The sequence below is a fragment of the Falco cherrug genome, chromosome 13 (assembly GCF_023634085.1).
Source record: "Falco cherrug isolate bFalChe1 chromosome 13, bFalChe1.pri, whole genome shotgun sequence".
NCBI lineage: Eukaryota > Metazoa > Chordata > Aves > Falconiformes > Falconidae > Falco > Falco cherrug.
This window is the reverse complement of record NC_073709.1, coordinates 13,866,327-13,890,408: the sequence shown is the minus strand read 5'-3', so window position 1 is coordinate 13,890,408 and position 24,082 is coordinate 13,866,327. Positions and strand designations below refer to the sequence as shown.

The 24,082-nt window shown below is 37.2% G+C and overlaps 1 protein-coding gene across 9 annotated transcripts in view; it reads right to left on the bottom strand.

Annotated features, from left to right (window-relative positions):
- Positions 1 to 24,082, bottom strand: part of LTBP1 (latent transforming growth factor beta binding protein 1) — a 216,759-nt gene that overhangs the window by 134,370 nt on the left and 58,307 nt on the right. For all 9 annotated transcript variants that reach the window (XM_055726094.1, XM_055726086.1, XM_055726088.1 and 6 more), the window contains one exon: positions 13,398 to 13,573. In XM_055726094.1, the coding sequence (XP_055582069.1) occupies positions 13,398 to 13,573 (176 nt within the window). The remainder of the gene's footprint in view (positions 1 to 13,397; positions 13,574 to 24,082) is intronic.

The following is a 24,082-nucleotide window of genomic DNA, read 5'->3' as shown; positions in this document are numbered from 1 at the left end:
AACTGAAAACAGACCACAAAGGTTTCTCCTGAAAGGAAGCTTTTGGCAGAAACTGCAAGATTAGTGTCTTGGACTTCCTTGAATCCTCTCCCCTACCCCTCTCTATAGTTTGCTGGATTTCAGGGTTGGTTGGTTTTTTTTCCCCTCTTCTCCAAAGAAGGGATGATTTAATTCCAAATCAGAAACTGTATCATTCCGTATCTCTTAGCTGGCTTGGCAGTATTAATGTTAAAAGCCACCATTTCAAGCTAGAAAAAGCCCATTACTACTACAGTCTTGACCTTTTTTGGTTTTGGACTAGTTCATATTAAAAAAAGGACAGTGCGTTTTTAAGGTAGCATACATATTATTTTCCTCTTTAAACTCCAGAAGCTTTACTGATAATGCCACTGTGACATAGACATGACAAGACCTGCAACTTAGATTACCTCAAATTCATTTCCGGAAAAAAAAGATGGTGCTACAGCACTGCAACATACCTGGAATTATTTTTATATAAATATATAGACAGAGAAGTATCATAAACTCTTCAAAACCAATTTTAAACATGTGGAAATGAAACACCTCACTCTGCTCTTAAGTATAGCACCAGACTGAAGAAATAAGAGTGTGAGACCAGATAAATAAATAAGCCTAATGAAAGACAACAAAACCAGAACATACACACACTAAATAAATAGCTAAGCTACTGAAAAAATGGCAGAACTAGTGATAAGCACAGATTGCTGTATTAATAAAGACAGGACAATCAAGATTACTAATACAGGCTAAAGCTTCATCCTTTAGCTAGGCAGCAAATTCACAATGAGTAGCCTCAGCCAACTATCCTGCCTCATACTCTAGGCTCACTCATACGTAAGAACTCTCAGATGTATTTGTCAAAGGAGATCAGTGGAAGAACATACCCATAATTTTCAAAATCTGTGAAACTCTCGAGTCAAATTTAAAAAAGAAAGATGCCTGGGTAAAGTGATGATTTTTTAGTTGAAAACTGGCACTGTGTGCATGTGATTTTCTTTCCATCTCTGTAAGTCACTATGATATAATATTATGAACACGACAAGCTCCTGCTGTGATAAATTTATGATTTAGCAACAACTGTAGGAGAAATGGAAAATATAAGCAAAAGGATTTCTTCATAGAATCGCTTCTGCCCCTACTGTCCATCATGACAAACTAACACTTTTTTTCTGCATTAGCAGAAAAACTGAATGAGTTAAGACAAAGCAGGGGGTAGGTTTTAGGCCCGGGTGGTCACAACAGCTCATGCAGCAATGCCTGGGCAGAGTCGTATAAGGGGAAGGATTCCTCCTCTGCCTCCTGGGTTCTTTTGTCTGTAATGCTACTCTCAGCCTTCATTTCTTTCTAGAAGAATTTCTATAAACACATTTTTTTCTTGGCTTTATAGCTGCCCTCAGAGCTCCAGCATTCTGCAAAGATTTAACTAGACAGTATTCAATAGCTGTAGCGGATCTCAGAAGATTTGTGGCATGTCCCCGTTTTGCAGGAAGACAATGGACTAGCAAAACTAGTGAAAGCCGAACTGGTATTCGGTTAAAAAGATGACTGCACTGTACTGTCTGATAGGTCAAGTGGGGCAAAGAGAGAAAAATATTTTAACGTGTTGAAAAAAATTATTATGTTATTGTGTGTATGATGTTTTTGTGCTTCACAGTGATGTAGTCAAAAGGATTCACAATAAAAATCACAAGCAGTGGCTTATACTGTGGACTCAGCTGGTACAGCTTACTCATACATCTCATAATCCTTGCACAAAACTTCTTTCTGACTCTACTTTTAGAGAGGTTTGTGTTTTCTATAATACCTTCACTCATGACAAATATCTTGAGGCAAATCTCCTGAAGAAACAGAACTAAGCAAACTGTAGGCTTTCCATTAGTACCTCTAAGAAAGACTACTCTCTTCATTATGCCCTACTTCTGCACTGAATCCAGTATGTTTTCAGATGTGTATGTACACAGTGTCATCAGACCTGAAGATTCTATCTTAAGGTTATATTCCCTTCCCAAAGACAATAGATTATCTCAGACAATTTCTTGTTTTCAAATGATAAACACTATGCACAAGGAGAACTTTGGAATAAAAATCTATCTTCTCAAATTAAAGCCAATAAGCTTTTAAACAGCAGATCCAACATATTAAATTCTCAGATGACCGTCTCCCTTTCTTTTTTCTTAATTAAATGCTGACAGAAAAAAAGGAAAGCAGCAGAAGGAAATTACTTATTTCCTAAACCAGGTGTCTCCCAGTTATTTCACCAGTCCACCTGGTTCAGTCCTTACTACTAAATATGCTTGTTCAGCCAAAAGGAAAGCTGGCATTGTATAAAAATCAACAACACAAGTAAAATATTTAAGCTTTTAGAACTATTGTTTAATGACCTTTTTACACTTTTGACAATATACGAGGAAGCTCTGTTTTATTACCACTTAGTCATCAATTTAAAACAAATGGGGGGGGAAAAAAAGCAACCAAAACCCCAGTTCCCAAAGATCAGAACAAGTTGAAACTTGGCTGTCATACATGTTAGGTATATCAGCAACTAGAATATTTACTAATTCTCAGAGCTGATGGGGGGGAGGGGAGAGGAAAAAGCAAAAGAAGATAAAATAAGAAAGAGAGAGAAAGACACACTAGATTCACATACAGACCAGAGGCAGATCTTCCCTAAATTTCAGATTACACATTTTAAGGAATACAATCCTTTTTAGGCATAGAAAGGAGTGAAAGAGCGAGAGATCACCTCATCTCCCCTCTTTTCTTTTTCCCAACACAGGATGAAACAGTGTTACACAAAAAGTGTGTCCAGCTTATTCTCAAAACCCTCTATTATGCAGATTCCACAACTTCCCTAAGGAACATATTCCAGTCCTTCAGCCTCTCTTGTTATTAAAGTATTCCTAACGCCTAACCCCATTTCCCCTGTTGCAATTCAAGTGCATTATTGCCCTGCCTTATCTACAGCAAACCGACAAAATCTTATTCCTCTGTGGATCAGTTTCTAACATACCTGAAGACCGCTACCATGAACGTCCCCCAGTCTCGTTTTCTCCAGACCAAAGCCATCTAAACTTTTTCAGCCTAACAGCCTGTATGTTACAGACCATTCTTTCTTGTTTTGTTTTTGACAGCACTCACTTGGTCCTCATCTTTCTTCAAATATGCTGTCCAAAATTACACAATACTACAGCTGAGGTCTGATGAGCGTTGGGGAACACAGAAAACTTACTTAATACAGCTTACCTAAAATGCTTCTGTTGGTGTAACTTATTTGTCTCCCCAACAGTGCACTACTGATATTTTACACTCAAAACCAGTCTGTAGGCTATGCCAAAGGGGCACAGATCTCCCAAATCTCTTTCTGATCTGTTGATATGGATGTCATCCCCATGAAGCAAACGTGGAGCATTTCTTACAAGACCTTAGCAGGACTGAATTCAGCCCTTACTCTGCTCTGAGCACAGGAGTAAAACCTTCTGCATTCAAACCTCACCCATCTGAAAACTAGGCAGAATATGAGCTTATTCTTTCTGTAACAGTCACAAGCACAAACAAGTCTGAAAACAATATGGATTCAAAAAGGCAAGGCACAGCTGCTGGGTAATTACATTTTTGGCTTCGATATACAGCGCCTATCTTCACGTAGGGCAATGCATCTTTGCTTTTTCCAGAAACTTTGTTAGAGTACACTTGCACACCTCACACTCTGTTCTTTTTTCACAAGCTTTGGGAGAAATTAAAACATGGCAATGAAATTAAAAATAAGATGACCCAACTGTATTTAATCTCAGATCCAATGCATTCTCTGATGCTTTAAAGCACTCCCAACAGCTCTGCACGAGGTGAGGTGTGTGTGTACAAACCCGCTCAGTCAAACATTTCTGAACAAGGCAGTAGTACATCAAGCTGTATTTTATTTACCATGTCTAGACAGCTATAGCTACACACTGACATGTAATTAAATTCCAACATTCCTTCTACTTTTTTTTTTTTTATTTCTGTGACTCCTTATTTTGCGGCATTTGTATAATCTTACAGGTATTTCATTAGTTAACACAGCTTAACCTTTGATATTTTGTCAGTTTTCAAGTATTCAGTTCTACTGCCTTTGGGCAAACCAATGGGGCTTCGAAGAGTGAAAGCCAATCTAGCTGCCTATTGCAACAGTAGCTGGTGATCTCCATAGCTTCTTTTTGTTGCCATTCTTATCGTCACCATTATTGCTATAAACATTTCTCTATATACCTATTTCTGATTAGCCTTATCATTGGATCTCCACACCATTTCCTCCTTCTGTCCTGTTTATATGCTCCTACTACAATCTTCTCCCTCCAGTCAGAAATGAGCTCTCAGACTTCTTTCTTCTATTGCGCTCTTGTTTCTTTACCCTCTTTTTAAGCCTTGCTTGCTTCTTCAGCACCTTTGACAAGCAGAGAAATCATTCAGAAGACTTAATGCTTCCAAGCTAAGAAAGAAGATAACTGAAAAGAAGTTATCTGGAAGAGCCTTTTTCCTTCCTGATCAGAGGGATACAATTTCTTTCTTGCTCCCTGTCACTGCAGAGAGAAAAGGGAGTTCTGCTGTTTTCCTCATCACCACCCTGCCAAAGAAACATAAAACTGAGCAAAATTTTTTGTCTATTCTGGGAAGGCCAAGTAACCCGTTCTTCAGTTCTCTTAATCTCAGTTTAAGACAGAGATTAAGGTAAACAGTGTATTGTTTGAAGTAATTTATTACAGCAAAACTTGCTCTAGTCAAGTCGGTTTTCTTCATTAATTTTTGGCAGATTCTGACAAACACTCTGCTGTCTACAACACAGACTTGTGTTTTCTTTTATCTGTATGGCTGTCGCTTAAAGTATTGAAGGAGCACATACAGGCACAAGTACTGAGATCATTTTGAAAGACATTCATAATTGTATTAACAGGCCCCCCAGGAGCTCTTTGCTGATAAATTCTCTTACTGACACAGCCTCTTCAGATGAAGTCAGAGGAATTCACAGTAATTCCAATAATTTCTGTCCTATGTAAGTGTGTAACATAAAAATCACACGTACGTTTGAAACCTGGGATCTCTGTCAGCAGGTTTTATGAATCGCTTTTGTCTTCCTTGTCTTTTTTACCACTACAAAGATTCTCTATGTGCACTCCTCAGGCAACAAACATCCTATCTTGAGCTACAGCCATTTACCATGTTTAAAGCAATTTTAAAAACTCTGATCAACAGTTGGTAATGAGAAATATGCATCATTCCCCTTACACAGTTCAGGATGTTCCAGAAAAAGGTACCAACCCAACTAAATTGAGACTGCAACGTGGTTTGAGATGTCTGACAGAACAGCTCAGAACCAATTCTATTCAATTAAGTTTATTAGTGGATAATTCTTTTAATCTTTTTTTGGTTTTGTTTATTTGTTTTAAAGGTATTACCGGTAGATCAGAACCACAAATAGATATGATGCTAAAAAGCTTAAATTTTATCCTTGAGTTATACCACTAATCAGTCCTAGGTCTCTTGTATAAGGGATGAGAGAAGTTAATTGCATGGAGGAAGCAGCCTAACGAGCACACTGAACAGGAATGTGCCCAACCCATTACGCAGAAAACACTGAGGACTTAAGACAATTTAGTTCAAACACTTTTAGGACTCAGACACATTTCTTTGAGGACTGACTCTTCACTACAGCTGGGTTCCAAACCTCACCATGACTACACTAGTGTGCTCCTTAGGGAGCTAAATCCTGCAGGAGACTTGTTAACAAGGCTTAGTTGACTGCACTTCTGATAGGTAGGGAGACAAGTGCTTCAGCTGCAAGTCTGGGTGTGAAATAAGCAAAATATTAGCATTCAGGTGGCCTGGCATCTTCAGAGTGAAGCACTTCCGAAACAGAACTTCAAGCTCTTCAAGAATCTCATGCTTGAAATTTCACACCCATGCTTCAGGTTTCGGGCGAGACAACTCCAACCCCAAGAAACCCAGCACAGGATTTAGGACCACAAGCCTTTTTTAACTCCCACTTAACTTACTCAGATTCTTCAGTACCTAAAAGTGCATCTGGACTCTAAAGGCTTTCACTTGAGGGATAAGGGAACAAAAGCCAAAAAGCCTTATTGAGACAGAGACGTACATCTAGGACAGAAAGCCGTTCTACACAATGCTCATCTCAGCTGTAATGAAGCAGTAATGACTTCACAGCCCACCACAAGCAATTTTCCACTGAAGGAAGCTGCTGCATGCACTACTGCAGGAACTGCATGCTCTGATAATGAAGCCAGCATATTTGCACACAGACTTACAGCCATACAGGAGTTCAGGTGGGCACAGATGGACACACAGTATTAGCGCCATTGATGCTTAATTATTACCAGCTAAATACAACGGCTATTGTCCACGTTAGACTTTCAAGGAGATCTAAATTAGGCCTTTATACACTGGAAATGAGACTCAATCCCACCTGATCTCACTCACCTGAAACTAAGCATTTTGCCCAAGGTAACTATCTAGGCTCCTTTCATAATCAAGACGACAAACTTTACCCTGCCCTAAGGTAGTATCACAAGTCTTAAGTTGGAAGAGCGTTACTTCTTCAGAAAATAAATTGAGATAGACACCATTTCCCCCTCCCAGCATACATGACTCCCTTAAATGAGAAACCAAGTCTAAGATGTAACACTCAAAGTGTTTACCATTTCCAAGAAGAACAGGGAATAAAAATTAATTTAATATTACCTTACTAAGTGTATTCACTTAACACTCCGTTTCCCGAAAGGAAGCAACTGAAAAGCACTAAGGAAGTCAAACAAACTGTAAACAGTGACAAAAGACAGAACATCATGGAATTAAGTTATAAATAAACATTGCCCTCTCTGCATGCTGAATCACCATTAAAAATCTCTCTCAGCACTGCATAAATCCAGGATCTTTTTTTCCTTTATTTTTCTGAAGAAAGGAAAAATGACGATAGAAATAAGGATGTCACTGATTCTGAATCTCAGTTTCACTGGCAATGAAAGGAACAACTTCTTGCAGTGTTTTGTTTTTTTTTTTTTGTCAGCATTTGTTTATTCCTACTGGCATGGGTAATGGCACTGACAGAGAAGAGTACTTTCACATCTGCTGTGAGTAAAACCAGACTTAACTACTTGCAACAGTCAGAACCAATTCGTGGTATCCAAGACCTGTAGCACAGCAATTCTGGAGTTAGCTTGGCTAAGGTACTTTTAATGTTTAATTGCATGAGTTCAATTGGTTTCTATATCCAAATAAATTACCATTTTTCAAACATGTCATAGAGGTTTTCCCCTACAGAATTTTCTGGAAAGCCTCTTCTCTTTTTCTTCTTAAGAAATCTTTGGTTTTGGAGCCAATTCTCTTTCATCACAGCAGTTGAGATGCATTTGTCTCAGTCTGTGTTTTCCCCTAGCTATAACACGTTTTGAACTCATTTTAATTTGCTTTGCCAGATCACCAGTCCGTTTTTCCAACATTTTTCCCCACACTGCTGTTTATCAGTCTTGGCCTCCATACTTTAATGCGTAGAGAGATGATCATTCATTTTTGGGTGAACATAACATTTAAATTAGTTCCTATAAAAGCATAGTCAGCCTTTGTCACAGTCAAGCAGACATTCAATTATTGGTGATCTCAGGGCCATAAAATCTTTTCAGAGTCCAAAGAGAAAAACACGGTACTTTTTTGGGGGTGCTGATTTACTGGCCTCCTCCGCTGTGAGCCCTTTATGGATACACAAACAAACTCAAAGACAGCTTAAAAAGGGTATTGTTAAAATGCCTGCAGCATTATTAGTATATTGAGAGAAGTAGTTTGTGTTTAATATGGAGTTGTTCTGTCTCCCAAGGATTTCAAACACCATAGACTTTCATAATTGCTAAATAAACTGTGTTCATTTGTTAAAGTCATTTTTGTTCAGAATTTGTCACTACTACTTTTTTTAAAGCAAAGTGAATGGGCTGCTTGATTTGATAGAGTTAACTAGATTAACACTAATGCAGTTAGGTCAATTTATATTTGGAGTTTAGCCTCATTTCCATGTCCCACTGGAATCAAATGCTAACTTTAAACAGCTCTTATGAATTGTCATGCCTTTCAAATAGCAGTACGGGTAATGCTCTTAAATGAGAAAGGAAAAGGATGCTTCACTAAAATTGTTTGGGTTTTGTTGTCAAAAAAGCCACGGTGTTGTCTGACCTTGATGCTGACTGCACAGAAGTTTTTTTTAAAATGTTTTAGAATGTCCCTGAAAAATCTCCCCTGCTTCTTGAGGGGGAGCAAAGGCTCTGGACACACATGCAAATATCTTGCATTTGAGAAAACAAGTCCCTGACATTTATACACTACCCCATTGCCTTATTTGTGTTTCATTATGTACAACCTCAGGAGCAAGACATCAGTGTCAGTGTCCATGAGTGACTGAAGTGAGTTTGATTCCACGTTCCCTCCTAATAGACAGTGTTGTGATTTTTCAGTTATTTCTGCTTGTTAGCCTTCTAACTGTTCATTCTCTTTTTACCCAACTTATTCTGCTGGCTATACCCTGTGTAGTCAAGAGTACAGCCTTAACATCTCTCCCTTACCTCCAAATTTCCCAAACTTTCTATTTATAAAAGTTACCACTGTTCAGCTTTAATATCCATCCATCCATATGTAGGCAGAACTTACAAGGAACACAATGCATAAGTTAAGGACAAGCCAGTGAGAGTACTATTTTGCTGTTTATGCAGAGCGGTTCCACAAATACCAAGAAGGGTGGAGAGAATATCTAACCTACTGAAGACCTGAGGGAGGTTTTCCCTTAAAGACACTGAATTGTGGTAGAATGTTGAATCATACAGATGCATTTACATGGAACACGTGTTGTATCTCTGTATGCATTTTTTTAAAACAGTAAAACATTTATGTATTTCACAGCTGTTTACCCATACTTACTGATGAGGAAATACTATTATTATGATGTAAGTGTCACATAGTGAAGTCAGAATGGTGCAATTTCACAAAAATAGTTTAAATTGCAATTTTGAAGCGACACCTGGTTTTGCTTAAATTAACCTATGAAGTCATCAGTGAAACCAGAATGTGTAAATTATGTATGAGCTTAAAGAGCTTCTCTAACTTATCAGTGTATCATGCTTCCAATAGTAGGAAAGCTATTGTTATGCCAAAATCTTAGCAGAGTATTCTGCACATCACAGTTCTCAGGGGTGGGACATTTTCTTCCACATTGATCTTATTTCATGTATATAAACATATGTAAAATCGTGTTGTAAAATGAGGCAATATATCAATAGTTAGAACAGTTACACAACTTTCATATGATTATTTCATCTTTACAGAAGGATTTAAGTGCTGCCCATGGAACCATGTGCAGATTCTAGAAGTCTAATACTCATACACACATACTTGTCCAACATCAAGCCACAACACACACAAGTAAGTCATAGTAGGGTGCTGCAAGCCTGTATTCACCAACCATCGTGTAACCTGTACTACTTAAAATTTGAGACATGTTTTTATTTTTCTACCTAAAATAAAGAGACAAGTCTCCTTAATCCATTTTATAAGGCATTTTGGTGAAAACCAGAAAAAAACATCTACTTAAAAGAAAGGAAAAAAGTCATCCATACTATTTAATTCTATAAACTTAACATGCAACTTCAATTGCAAATTTCACATACATGTGGTATTGCCTTCCTGATTTAAGACTGAAAATGAGCCCAATCTCTTTAACATTTATTTATCCATGGGATTACTTTATTATATAAACATATGCTTTATTCACTGCATACAATGCCATTGAAGCTGAGAGTAAGGTTCTCTATACCTCCTTTTCAGTTTTCCTTTTAGCGCAATTTCTGGTTGCCTCAGGTGCCAACTAATATATGTTCACTACATGCCTCTAAGACAGGGAAGTGGTGGCATCATCATTGTACACATGGAGATGTGTGGCCTGGTGAGGGATGTGTAAAAGTGTCCTACAAATACAGGCAACACCAGACAACTGATTTCAGAACCGAAATTTCACTTTTTTCAGCTTGAATGCCACTAAAAATCTAGCCCTCAAACATCTCAGGCTGGAAAACAAGACGTATATTTAAATAACTCTTCAGAAAATGCATTTAATAGCAAAAGGAGACAGAGTGAAAGTGAGAACTTCCTAGCCTCTTACTGCTGTAATAAGTAGTTCTTACAATAACTGTGTTGAAAGGAATTTCAGAAAGCACACATTCTGTTTATAATTTGCTCATTATCACATACTTATATATTTTATATATATAAACATATACATTTTAGACCAATAGAAACAGCACAGAATTGCATTAATTTTCTTCAGCATTATATTTATAAAGTCAGGGAGATCAGCGCTGATATTTAGAGATCCATGCTCAGCTTGCACTGACTAGTGGTTACTGTTTAACAGTTAAAGGAGTAGTGAAAAATGTATGAGGCTGATAGACCCAAATTATGGAAAGTATCATCTTATAGACTACTAGGTTGCAAATAGAATTTTACAGTTGAAATTTCTGTGCTGATGAAATTGCTACTGTTAGACTCTTAGGGAATTTTTAACCCTGAGGTTTCAAATATTCAGGCAGATTATAGGTCAAGTGTGCTGGTATGTACTTAGAAGAAAGAAATGCATCCTTTGAGAATTACTCATAGCTCATGGTGGGCTTACATAAGACAGGCTATTTGGCCAGCCTCACCTACATGTTAAAAGTATTCTTGATGTTTACATTACAAATGTTCAGATCCACATGATCTTATCCTTTTCAGTTTTTCTTTGCTGATAATATCAATTCCACTGCAAGTTTATTTTCATCACTATATATTCAGTCTTCCTACTGGTACTAAACCATATTTATACTTTCTCTGCAGCTGTCAGCCTAACCAACATGAGCTATTTTCATTTGCTTGAGAAGGCTCTGAATTTCCAAAGCCTTATCCTTAAGAATTTGCCAATTCTGTACAAAGACATCTGAAGATTAATTTGCAGTAGTAAATATATCAGTGTACTGATTAAATAGCATCAGATAGATGCTTTATGGTACAACAGACAATTTCAAAGCTTGAGAACAGAACAGCATTTCACCTCTAAAGACAAGCACTTGAAAATTATACAACACTATATTTATGAGTCCTGACTTTTCTCTCTCTTTCCATACTGAATGTGGTATGAGCCCTTTGAAAAAAAGCAATAAACGGCCACAGAAAGAAAACAGCAATTACAATATGAGGCATAAGGAGACAGAATTAATTATGGAGTGAAATTGTGACCATTCTGAAAATTTGAATGAGTTAATGAACTCAAAAAATGTTTTATTCAGGTTCTTTAACATTATTTCCAGGGTGGGTTTATGGTTAATTTGTTGGTTTGTTGTTGTTGTTTTTTAAACAACAACAAAAAAACCCACAAAAAAACCCCAAAACAAAAACAAACCCAAAGCTTTTTAAAAATCACTATGAACAACTGCAGCAGCCTCACCAATTAGGCACAATGAATGAGAATTACAAATTTAGCACTAAAGAACTTAAAATTTTTATATGCAAACTTTATGACTAATTACACTAGCTAGTCTTCAGAGAAAGCTTTATAACCCACAGCACAGAAGATCAAAATGCTTGATAGTAGGAATGGCTGCTGGCAGGTAACTCACATCCCCGGATGACTTTAAACGCTATTATTTTAACCCCAATGGCTTCCTGAATTTTCAGGCTCTGTTGATGTGATATATAACTTTACAGTAAAATTCAGCTTAAAAGGCAAAAAAGAATAGATTATTTTGTTGTTTTTAGTAAGACTACTATACTGAAATATGTTCTGAAAGCTATCATAGAAGTGAAACTGCTCATAGATACACCAGAGTAAATGTTCCAGGAGAAACTTTAAATGAATTTTTAATTGAAAAAAGTTTAATGTGACTATTTAACTTCTTCCTAGTCATGTCCCTCAGAGTACTGTATATAACAGAAGAGTTCCAATAAGCTAGGAAGAGCTAGAAGCACTGGCTCCTTTGTCTTTGAGCTGCATAGAGTTGTCTCCTATACAACCTAGGATTTTTATACTCCTTGGCTAGCAAGGGTCAGAAGAGATGGACACAATCCAGTCCTGGTGGCCACTAATATCTTTATTTGGAGGAAAATTACAGCTGACTGGAAGAAAAGCAATGGTATCTTATTTGAAAAAGGGACAATTGTTTGATGTTTACAATGTGATTAAGTATCTTTTTGAATCTTCTAAGAAAGGGGTGTAGTGCTTTGCACTTGATCTTAAAGGCCTTTTGCAGCCTAAATGATTCTATGGTTCTGTACTTCACCACACTTAATGGTAATCAAAAGACCTCCAGCTGCCCACTGTTCTTCTCATTAGAGGCAAGATTCTAATTAACAATTGATGAACTTACACTTGAGGAAAAAATGAAGCAGGAGGTTGCATTTAAGTATAAAAGGACAGACCATAACGATGTGCAACGCAGAAATGCAAAGATACATAAAGAAACCGTATTTACGGATTTAGAAGGAAAGGCTCTTCCCTAAATCCTCAGCAAAACACATTTCTCTCTGCTACAGCAGAGGAATTCTCTCAGCAGACTGCAAGTACCTTAGGTCTCCATGTTAATCAGTCCATTATTTAACTGCATGAACTTTTCTCCAAATCAAGCCAGCAGACGCTCTGTAATACCTAACCCATAATTCTTCAAGCTCTTCATCTTTAAGCCAAAACTTGTCCTCAAGCTCCCCACACAATGGGGCATGAGCCAAGGCCACAAGCTGGGCACCTACGTAACCCCTTTTTTATAAATATGAAGCAGAAACTCTCATGCAGCCTCCATACTGTGCAGAAGTTCATAAACACATAATAAATTAAATATAGAGAAAAACAGTCACCAAAGAGTCCACAGTCCTGGACTCCAGCTTTCCAAGAAGGGTATCCATCATACTGAAGCAAAGAGAACTGTCATCTTACACTAACTACACTCATGGTTATGCCTACCCTACAAGTGTTCCTTCCTTATCTGAAGGAAACCTTCCTACAAAGGATTTCCTTATTTGAAGGAAAAAAATCTGAAGGAAGAACTATCATCTAAGAAATAGCATTATGAGATTCCAGCAGTGAATCAGGTTCAATTCTTCTCTTCATCCAGGAAATCTGTTTTGCCTCTCAAGAGGATGCAGAATACTGGAGCATTTACTAATCTAAGAATTATCTTATGTTTAATTATTTTAACAGTTTTCTGTCTTGTAGTGTTACTGCAATTCGGGTGAACAAAAAAAAATCTCAAGATCTTAAAAAAAGAGGGGGGAGGGGCATGCTTTTGGTGGAGGAAAGAAGGGAGTATGCTCTTGGTGGTTGTACTCACATTGGAAAGGTGATGCAAGTTGATCCTGGCCCAGTCTCAGTGGTAATGAGCCCTCAGTGGACTGTTCTCCTGAAATCACTTTTTTTACTGGATAATATTTGGGTTTGATCACATATTCCTGTGTTTGGCCATGATGAAGATTCATCATCAGTGTCTGAGATGACAGGGGTATCATCCTGTTTTGGAAAAGAAAAAACAACAAAAACAACAAAAAAAAAACAGACAGAATGATCTAAGAATTAATAAATTAAACTTTAAAACTACTGGTAAACAATTAAAGACAATAAACTGTACTCAAAATTCCCAAAATATTTTGGGAAACTTACTAGCTTTCAGTTAAGCACCTGATTTTCTGTGCATTTAGCATTCTCATTGTCTTGTCAGCTCAACAGCTAACAAATAAAGACTACGGGGATTATATCACTTCCTTTTCAACACAGCAAGAGAAATCTCATGGATACCTCAGAAAACGGAGGAATAGGAAAAAGCTCTCCTCAAAATCACGAGTTGGAACTCAACTCTGTTAGCACACATAGCTTTCCAGACTGGTCAGAGCAGCAGCACTGCATTCAAACCTCTCTCCATTTCTTACAACCACCATTTCACACCAGGTATCTTAAGTAGAACCTAAGCCCAGCTGACTTTCCCCTTCTCTTCCCTGAAATCCTGTTCCCTTCTCTGCCATATTCCTCCACTCCCACATAGCTCCTCTTCCCCTTTTTCAGCCTGTCTCCCATCTCACAGAATCATTTAGGTTGGAAAAGACCCTTCAGATAGAGTTCAATTGTAAAATTAATGCTGCCGAGTCCACCACTAAACCACGTCCCTGAACACCATGCCTACATGTCTGATGCTGAGCAAATGCCCCAGCTGCAGTTTTTTCTAAGGTGTCCTCCTGTTTCTGCAGCACTTACGTCTGCTGGCATTTGCAAGGTGCCTGCCAAGACAATACTACATGTAAACATTCAGCCTCCAGCTGGTACATCTTTGACCTGAATTTGTAAGAGTGACCACAATGTGAAACTCAATGTACATAAAATCAAAGACATTTACATTTCAGATGTGTTTCTGTTTCCCAGCATCACATTACTTTCCCCATCCACTTACTCTTTGCCTGCACTATTGAACATCTGACAAATGTCCCATAACCACATGGCTTCCTTTAACAGCAAAACTATTTCCCTTTTCCTGTTAAACAAGATGATTCCTTCGAGCTCACTGATTCTCTCACTGCCAATCCCAGTTCCTTACTTGTATTATTAAATTCTTCCCTAAGACCTCAGCTTCTCACTGCACAAGATCTTAGCAACTTTCATAGAAAATCCCTTCTGCCCTGCTCAAGAAACATGGTTATTTAGTCACCAGCAGCAGTATGAATCATTTCTTTACTAGCAAACTGGCCTTCACTCTTCCAAGTGCTACCCAGCAATAAACAAGCAAGGGAGCAAATTGTGCAGCTCTTCGCTACAAAAAATGAAACTGCAAGCTGCTTTGGAGCCCTGGGCGGCAGAGTTCCACTGCCTAGCAAGTACTAGCACACCCTCAAGTAACAAACCTACTAACAGCAAGTCTTCAAGAACTTGTAGCTAGTGTCAATCACACTGTAGAGATATGTGTTCCTCAGAGAGTAGTATCAATTACTAACCCAACAACAGTGGCTACCAGGACTACATTTTCCTTTGTTCAAATGAAAGCAGAGCGAGATGCTGTACGACACCCTCACTTTCTTCTCAACTAAGGGTCTGTAATAAGTTCAGTCTGCAAAAGTGGAAAACCAGGAAAGTTACGGGATTTGTAACAACCATCCCTCAAAGAGGCACAGTTCTGCAGGGTAAGTAACTGTCCTCTGAAAATAATGCATGGGCCCTGTATCACAGAGGACAGCTGAGCAGCACTTCCCCACAGTGGTGAGACTGAAAAGTTTCAGCTGAATGAGAAGTTGGATGATAACTGTATTGTTTTCTGGCATGTGGAGCCTGAGACATCCCCATCTCCAAAGCAATGCCTGATTCCTTAGCCATGTTATTCAAGGATGCTTAGTAACTGCTGTAGCCAATGGATTTGTGGTTAGGACAGACAATGGGGTTTTGTCCTACACAGATGCTCTTGTTAACTTGGATCAGTTTGAGAAAAAGTGCATTCATTAATAGAGACATTCTGTGACTCTTACATACAACGGAAACATAACTCCTCAGATTATCTCCAAGTCAAATTTTTCTAATAGTGCTTACACAGTCTCATTACATTCAGTAAAAGTACTCTCTTCAGCTTCAGAGAAGATACTGTACTTTCTGTGTTGTCTTTAGGTATCCTACCAGCAGATCAAAGAGAGGCTTCAGGGACATTGGAGATCAGGTTCAAAATTCTACAGTCTAATAAGAAATATCACCAAGACGACATCAGCCTGTGATAAAGCTGAAGTCACTGCTTTCAGTACTGCTTACATATAAACTTCATTTCTTTGAAGAGTCACTGCAATCCTTCGGGCACAAACCTTTTTTTTTCCCCTACAGGTCTCACTTGACCCCTACATATAAGGACACCCACTTCTGTACCTGGACATAAGAGGGTCTATACTGAATTCTTCCCATGTGACATATAAGCAGGCCACAACAACAAAGGTCAAAATACTACAGAAGCTGACACTACAGCAACCTATTAGAAGTTAAAATATATTTAAGTTTAATGGTGGTGTGCTATTTGCCTGGACACAGATGTTGCCATTTCAGTGCCTGAGGGTTTTCTGTTAAGATTGTAATATGTTTTAAAATGTTACCTTTTATATTGCCACATACCCAGTCACACTATAGTCCAGTGCCATCAACCTACATTAGAGTCCCATCATAACACTTGAAATTAAAATGATTTTTTTTAAAAAAATCATTAAATAACCCAACAACACACCACACCAAAGACAGGAAAGCCATACACTGGAGGTTGAAAGTTTTACCACAAGAATTTATAAAAAGTTGCCTCTTCCTTCCTTCTTAGGCATTGTAATTTTCTTCCTTAATTTAGCTTGCATTAAGTATTAATATTATTAAGGCAGTATAAAAATAAGTTTTGTTTTGAGAGTATTTTACTTAGCAGTACACAGAAAAGCTGTAATCTTTACTCTAGAAGCTCCAGTGCTTTAAGAGGAAACATCTTCACCTCACGTTCAAGTTGTTAATCTTGAAAATCACCTAGTCTTGCATCAAAGTGTGAGCCTACAATAGTTGCATGAAACCAAAAATACCCATCTAGATCCTTTTTCATGCACATTTGTGTTCATTTTTGATGATCTTGATGTATAGCTACCAAAGATCTTGAGTATAGATACACACAAAAGTACTCCGAATGTTTAAAAGTTGCCCAGTATTGGACATCTGCTGCTAGTATGGACACAAGCTAACTAGCAGCAGGTTTTTGCCAGCCACCCGACCAGCTTGACTGGTCTTGCTCACCAGAAGTGCAGTTCCAGTAGGAGCTGATATGGTCAAACATCAACCCATTTATGAGATCCTTCTGTTCAGACTGTTCCTTTGATATTCAAATTCTTCTCAACATGCCCTAGTTCTTAAAGATGTTAGTTCATAATCAAAAGGATATTGCATAGCTAACGGAGACACTGCATCTTCCACTAGAACCAAGGACACTCCTCTATATCATCGGAGCTATATGAGACCAGTGACATAGCTCTATCAATAGCTTGGGCATCGGCACTAGTGAAGGACCCAGGTTTTTTTCTTCCTAGACCAGCACATAGGGGTCCTTCAGTGCTGCAGGTCTTTTAAGTAAGAAGGTAGGATTTCTAGTGAGCTCAGCAACACAGTGAGGGGTTGGGGGGTTTGGGGGTGTGTGTGTGTTCCTTGTATTGATCCCTGTGAAAGAAACCTTCAGGACTATACCTTCTAATTGACCTCAGAAGACAGAGGAGAGCCTGAGCCTCAGAAAGGCAGCAAGTCATACATCAGCACTGGAAACAATTGATACAAATGTAAGATGTCACAAGGAAACTGCTTTATCACTGTTCAGAGTACACTAGGGTAGCAATACTAGGCACCAAATGGAGCGTTTTCATCTATTCCCAGTGTTGGATTATTCAAATTAATAAAAAAAGTAGCAGGCTAGACTGATTTCTTCACAACACTACTCAGTGTTCAAGGCCAGTAGGAATAGCTGGTGCTATCTTCCTACCACAAGAGGATACTCAAAGTAGGTCACAGACACCCTAAACTGGGTCTTTATAATTTAAAACAAAGAAGTGAAAGGCACACTCATCAACTCATGGCCACTATACCTAACAGTGAGAGATAAATAGCTGTTATCTATTAGTATCACCATAACTGAAGGTATTTCATTGCTTTCCAGCTTCAGCATGTTGCTTATTGCATGTCTGAACACCACACAGCTCAGTGCAACCTCTGGACATTGTTGCAATACAAAATATTAAAGCACTAAAGCTCTCTAACACTAGTTAAAAAGACGCAATTGTTAGTTCAGGTATTCAAATTTTGCATGAAACAGCTTAGACTACACATTACACAGGCTTATGTCACTAATTCATCCAGTAGTTTGTAAATAGATGGTCAAAACTGACATTAATAAACTTGACAAAATTTCCATTGCTGAAGCACACACTAGACAAACAGCTAATTGCATTTTCAACTAACAAACATAATGATAAATACTAATAGGGTTACAACAGCACTACAGAGGGAGAACAAACATTTGCAGCTAACTATCATACAAAAGAAAGCTTTCTTGCTTGATAAAAGCAAACCAGGAATGCAATGTATCAGAGTAACCCTGGCAAGCAGAAGTGAGACAAGCAATGTTTGGCATGAAAAGTACTGTCTAGACTAAATAAGACAAGCCTGACTCAAGCTGCTTTCTTAACTTTCTTTACTGTAAGTCTGATGCTCCCATGCTTGGCTCCTAGCTAGCAATACCTAAAAAATAATAATAATAATAAAAAAATCTAAATTGCTAACACAATTGTTTTACACAAACCTACAAATTAATTCCTTCTTCACTACCTCCTCTCAAACTCACAATGAACAGTCAAAAGGAAAAGAAACCCCATTTTCTAAAACTATGAGATAGTAAAGAAAATATGCAGGACAGTTCAAAAGGCATGAAAATAGAACTAAATCCCCCCACCCTGTCAATTATTAAAATTCAGTTGCTGGTTCAGCCTGACCTTTGTCAGCTGTTTCTTCCTTACATTGCTTCTCTGTTGTTGTTGTTTTAAGATACATGAAAAAGTTTAACTTCCCAGCTGATGATGAACAGATGGGATTTCTTCAAAGCCCTTTACATTATCATACCTAACATTAATCAAGCATGGCCTATTTCACAATATTCTACCAGTCACAAAAGATGAAAAGCAAAAGTGTTCAAGCTTTTCTTTCTTTTCATCATTGCAAAAATCCTGCAGAAAATTGATTTTATGTACAGAAATGTATTTTAACACATAATTAAAAACCCTGTCCCTGAAATATATATTGCTCATTGGTCAGAATCCTTTTGTCAGCATAAGATGGTATAACAGCAGAACTAAAGCTCTGTGAAAGAACAGTTTTCAAACTAAGGGCAACTATGACTCCATTGATTCATTCCATCTTCCACATACAACACAATAATGTATAGATTATGAACATTCTTCCAGGCTTCTAAAGAGAAGAGGTACACTGAGTTCTCCAGAATGACAAGCAATGATTCATTTCCTAGATGTCAAAAAAGCAGAAAAACATCTTAAGGCAAAAGAAATATATCTGTTGGTGAAATATTCAGATACAGAGCAAAAATATAAATGCTCAGTCACACAACCTGATAGAAACTACAGTTCCTGTAAGTTATGCAACAGCAGACAAGCATTTCTCATATAATCAAGCATTTAAAGATTACATTTGAGTACTACTCCTTCTGAACTGGAATTAAATTATCTAAATGCTAACTCTATCAGTGGGAAAAAGGAGAGCTTGCCTAATAGAACTTTTCATTAGAATGAGCACAGGAAGTTTGTTCCACCCCACTTCCAAAGTGCCATCAAGATACACTGATGCACATGTAAAAACAAACATCTTCTTAAGACATAACTATCCTCAAAGTAAACTAGCACTTAAGGAAACAATATGTATGAAGGCTAGGAAAATCAAATATAAGACAACAATGAACAAGAATGACATAAGTCTGTAGTCTTACAGTAACAGCAACTTTCAAACTTCCCTTTTCACCACGCACCAAATGAACAGCTAGACACTACAAATTACTGATTATCCAACACTTAACCAGTGAAAGCTCTTCATGAATCCAGATGAATTAATTTGATGTCCAGATTATTTCATACAGGTTCTCAGCCATACATACACCTTCAACTTGTCAGGCACCTCTTACCAACAAAGTTCAAGGAGGAAAAACAAAGAAAAAAACCCAAACCTAACCAAAAAACCCTAGGTGTGTCGATGACTTGTTCTTATTGATTTGCTGTTGTTGATTTTGGTTTTCTTTTTTCCAGGACACTACATTTGATAATACTACATTCATGTCAGCATCTTTTGGAAACCAGGAAGGGTATCAAACTCATTAATAATTCAGCTTTTAAAAGAGTGTCTACCAATGTCACAAATATTTGCATTTAAAATTTGACCTGCAGGCACTCACTATGTTGCAACAATGAGTCAAGATGAAATTCACAAGTTAATGGCAAACTTACTTAAGGAGAGCACTGAGCAACTTCAATACCTAATCTTTAGTAAATTAACATATGATATCCCTTCCCTGTATTACATTACACTTTCTACAGAAAAATTGCTTTTGTTTTCATAGGACTAATGGCATGTTACTGAATATCACACTGACACTGCAATAAAAATATTACTCTGATAAAGATGTATTAACTAGTGATAATTTCTAATCTGTCCACCCATGAGACAGACTTTGGTATTAGAAAAGTATGCTGAAATGGCAATTAAAAATAGAAACATAAACTCCCACAATGGATGTGATAGGATAAAGGCAAATAAGCACAGCTGCTGCAAAGCAAAACCATGCATCACTAATCTACTCAAATTCTTGAGCATGTTAAACAAAACAGCAAAAAGCCCAGTTGGTTGATATAATTCATTTGAAATTTGAAAAAGACTTTGAAGAGTTATCTTACAAGAGGCTACTAAGAAACTCTAAATTATAAAACAATGTTGCAAGCTTAAAAGGGGCAAAGATACCGAACAGATATACTTTTTTTTTCTTGGTCATATATTAATTATAGTAGGTCCTTTTGAAGTCTACTAACACATTAATACCTCACTTCAGTTACTTATTTAACTTAGAAGTATAAGAAATTTTGCAAACCCTCAAATATAATTTGGTCTTAGAGACTAGTAAGCATATATTTACACAAGATAAGTATATTCTCAGAATGAATTTAACAGCCTTGTCTGAATTAAGCAGAATCTGTCATTTAGGTCTCTAATAACAAAAAAGTAAATATGCCAGTAAAGAATGTAAAACCTTGGTCTACTCTTGAAATTCTGACAGGCTAAGTCACAATTATGAAAAAAAAAACCCAACCAAAACACAAACAACACACACAACAAAACGAACCAAACAACAAAAACAAACAAAAAAAGCGCCAAAAAAACAATAAGTAACTACACCAAGTTTTTGTGTAGATGCAGATGGATTAGCAAAAACATTTTGTCACTACAGCTTGTTATATCTAGAAAATGTTTTAAAAGTATGACCTTGCTGATATAAGCAGAGGTTCTCAGAAGGGGTCAGAAATAAGGAACACATCATAGGTTTATAAATTAGACTTCTCTCCAAGTAGGAAAAGGCATAAAACCCCCAAGGCAATTAATAGTTGTTAGAGAGGAAGAGAGAAAAGACTCAGAGTACCTGCACTGTAGATTAAATCAAGCATTGATGAACCTGACAATGTGCATCAGAAGCAATCAGAAGTTGTTACGCGTTATTACCAATGTCTATGCTGACTGCAGCCAACCAACCAAGAGACTCTAGCATCAGCCTGGTGAAAGTTTCCAGCATACAAAACTGGATTAAAAGATAAAACTCAAAGCATTACTGGGTATAAAGAGCTGAGGGAAAACAACAAGGAAAGCTTTTAACAGCAATGATACCCACAAAGCTAAAAGAGACTCTATGAAGTGCCCTGAAGGAAAAGTCAGACTCTGCTCCAGAGAAAATTCTTCAGGGAATGTATGACAAAGATACAAAATAGCCCTTAATTCAAAATGAAACGCAATAAATTCTAGACTGAAATGGAAATACTTTTTCCAAATACTGCACAATCAGTTTATGGGAAGAACTATCACAAGATATGATAACTCATAACTGCTTCCAAGGATGCCAGTGTAAATGGATGACAAGCACACCTCAAAGTTCAATTACGAGATCACAGAAAAAAAATCAGAAATACCTGTGCTTAAGGATATCAGTTTCCTGCATAACAAACAGTATAAATAAACCTTAATTTTCTACTCATAAGGGACAACAAGTATGCAAGTAGAGCACTTTATCCCTCTGTAATACACACTGATTTCATATTTATGTAACAACCAGCAGATGTAGTATATTGACTTTGCCCAAGTACTATACACAAAAAGTGCCATGTGCTCATTATACAAGAATAAACTATGTCTTCATGTGTTTGAATGAGGAGTTATTGTACAGTAAGAATCTTAACCATACTCACTGAGAGCTTTCTAAATTTACTTGACAAGAAGCATAAAATGCACAGTGCTTTAGGACAGCTAAGCCTAGAAAATGTCAAGATTAAATCCAGACTCCAGCTCCAGTATGTGTGTTTCTCAGCAGAAGCTCTTTTTGATATACTAAATCAGCAGCAAGAAGCTCTCTCAGACTGCACTGGGTAGAGGATATACTCCCTGAAACACACCAGGGACTGCTCTTACTAAATTACAGCACAGTATTTAGCAATCCTAATGATGAAAAGACAGAAAAAAAAAAAAAAAAACCCACACGCAAAGTTTATCCAAGTTCTTCTCCATAGTGGCCACCTAAATTTAAGTGATGCAACAACATGCTCCCTGACACATCTGGGAAGTCTGGAAGTGATGCAAGACCAAAAAAACCCCAGAAGTACATGTTGTGCTGTACCCCTGATGGTGAAAAGGTAAGTGGTGAAGAGTTTTGGAGGTACAAATATTATTTGTATTAGACCAAGAACATTTAACATCTAAACTTTCAAATGTACAACTACTTTTATAGCTGAACTAAAACAACTCATATGATCTATTGTTTTCATACCACAAAACTGAGTAATAAAGATTATCCTTTTTTCAAGTCATCACAAAAATAAGATGTTTCCACTTGTGGGCAGAACCAGGGAAAGGGAAGCTAACAGCAAGCAGTTGCACTTAGCAGGAGTCTAACTTTGGGGGTCAGAAGCTTCCAAAGCCTCGTGACACACATCTACAAATACTTTGATTGTTAACATCACACACAAAATATTTTCTAAGTAATTAAGGTAGTAAATTCATGCAGGATCAGAAGACAGCAATTCCAAAAGTTTAGTGAATTTTAGATGTTTCTTGAAATTTACGCATATAACTTTTTGTTCATTAAAATTGCATACATACAATGTCGCATAACTATGTTTTCAACATAACAGATTTTCAGATAAATAACCTCCAGGGAAATTGTGTGCTTGTGCCTACATGGTATGATGTCTTAAAAAGATAAAGGTAGCTCTAATCCTGTTTCTGTCAGTACAAGATGCCTGATGTGAAGAGGTCATTTCAGCAGAGCTGAAGAACAGACTAAAGCTAACGGAACTAATAAAGCATTTGTTCACTGTCATGACCTGGGAATTCCTCTGCAGAAAGAACCTTGACAAAGAACCTTGACAACAGACTAACAAAAATCAACATGCTTTATTTCTACTTCTATTAAAGATACCACAAAAAAAAAAATCATTAAAACTCCACCAAAACACTATTTATCAACTTATCAGCTTGTTTAATAATGGAGACCAGATATAGCCAAATTTACTGACATGAATAATTGCTTTAAGGCTTAACAGGAGCAGCACTCTTAGGAATATCTCTACCGGCTTAGTGTCCCAGAATCAGAAGTATAATATATACCTTTTAACTTCAGACATTAAAGGAAGTATTACATCAATACTAACTCTTGGCATATATATAGATCACAACATTTCATACAGCAAGTAAATTTAAAAACACCACACAGAATCTAGATTTAAAAACAGGCTCTCTCACTTGCTTAACTTAATCCCACTAGAAAAAGATCGCTTGCTTCAAAACTGCACGTTAAAATAATCTTTCAAAAAGTAAACTGAGACAATATGAAGACACTAATATTTTTTGTCTGAAAAGGTTCCTGATTTTCAGCAAAAATTACAGGGCTAAAGGTGAACATGGATTTCAATTGAATAGTGAGTCACTCTTCCACTGCTAATGAGCCCAACGAATGCTATAATTATAATTAATATTATAATGATGCACTGTTGTTATTTCCAAAATAATTAGGTAGAAGGTAAGGTTATCTAGTGTACTGTGATCAATGATGAAAGCTAAACTGTTGGAAATCTCAGTTTTACTACTGATCTTGCTATATTGACCAATACAATTTACTCCAGAGACAGAGAAGTTAGCATAAAAAGGTTAGAATAGGCACACATTTTTTCTCCTTTA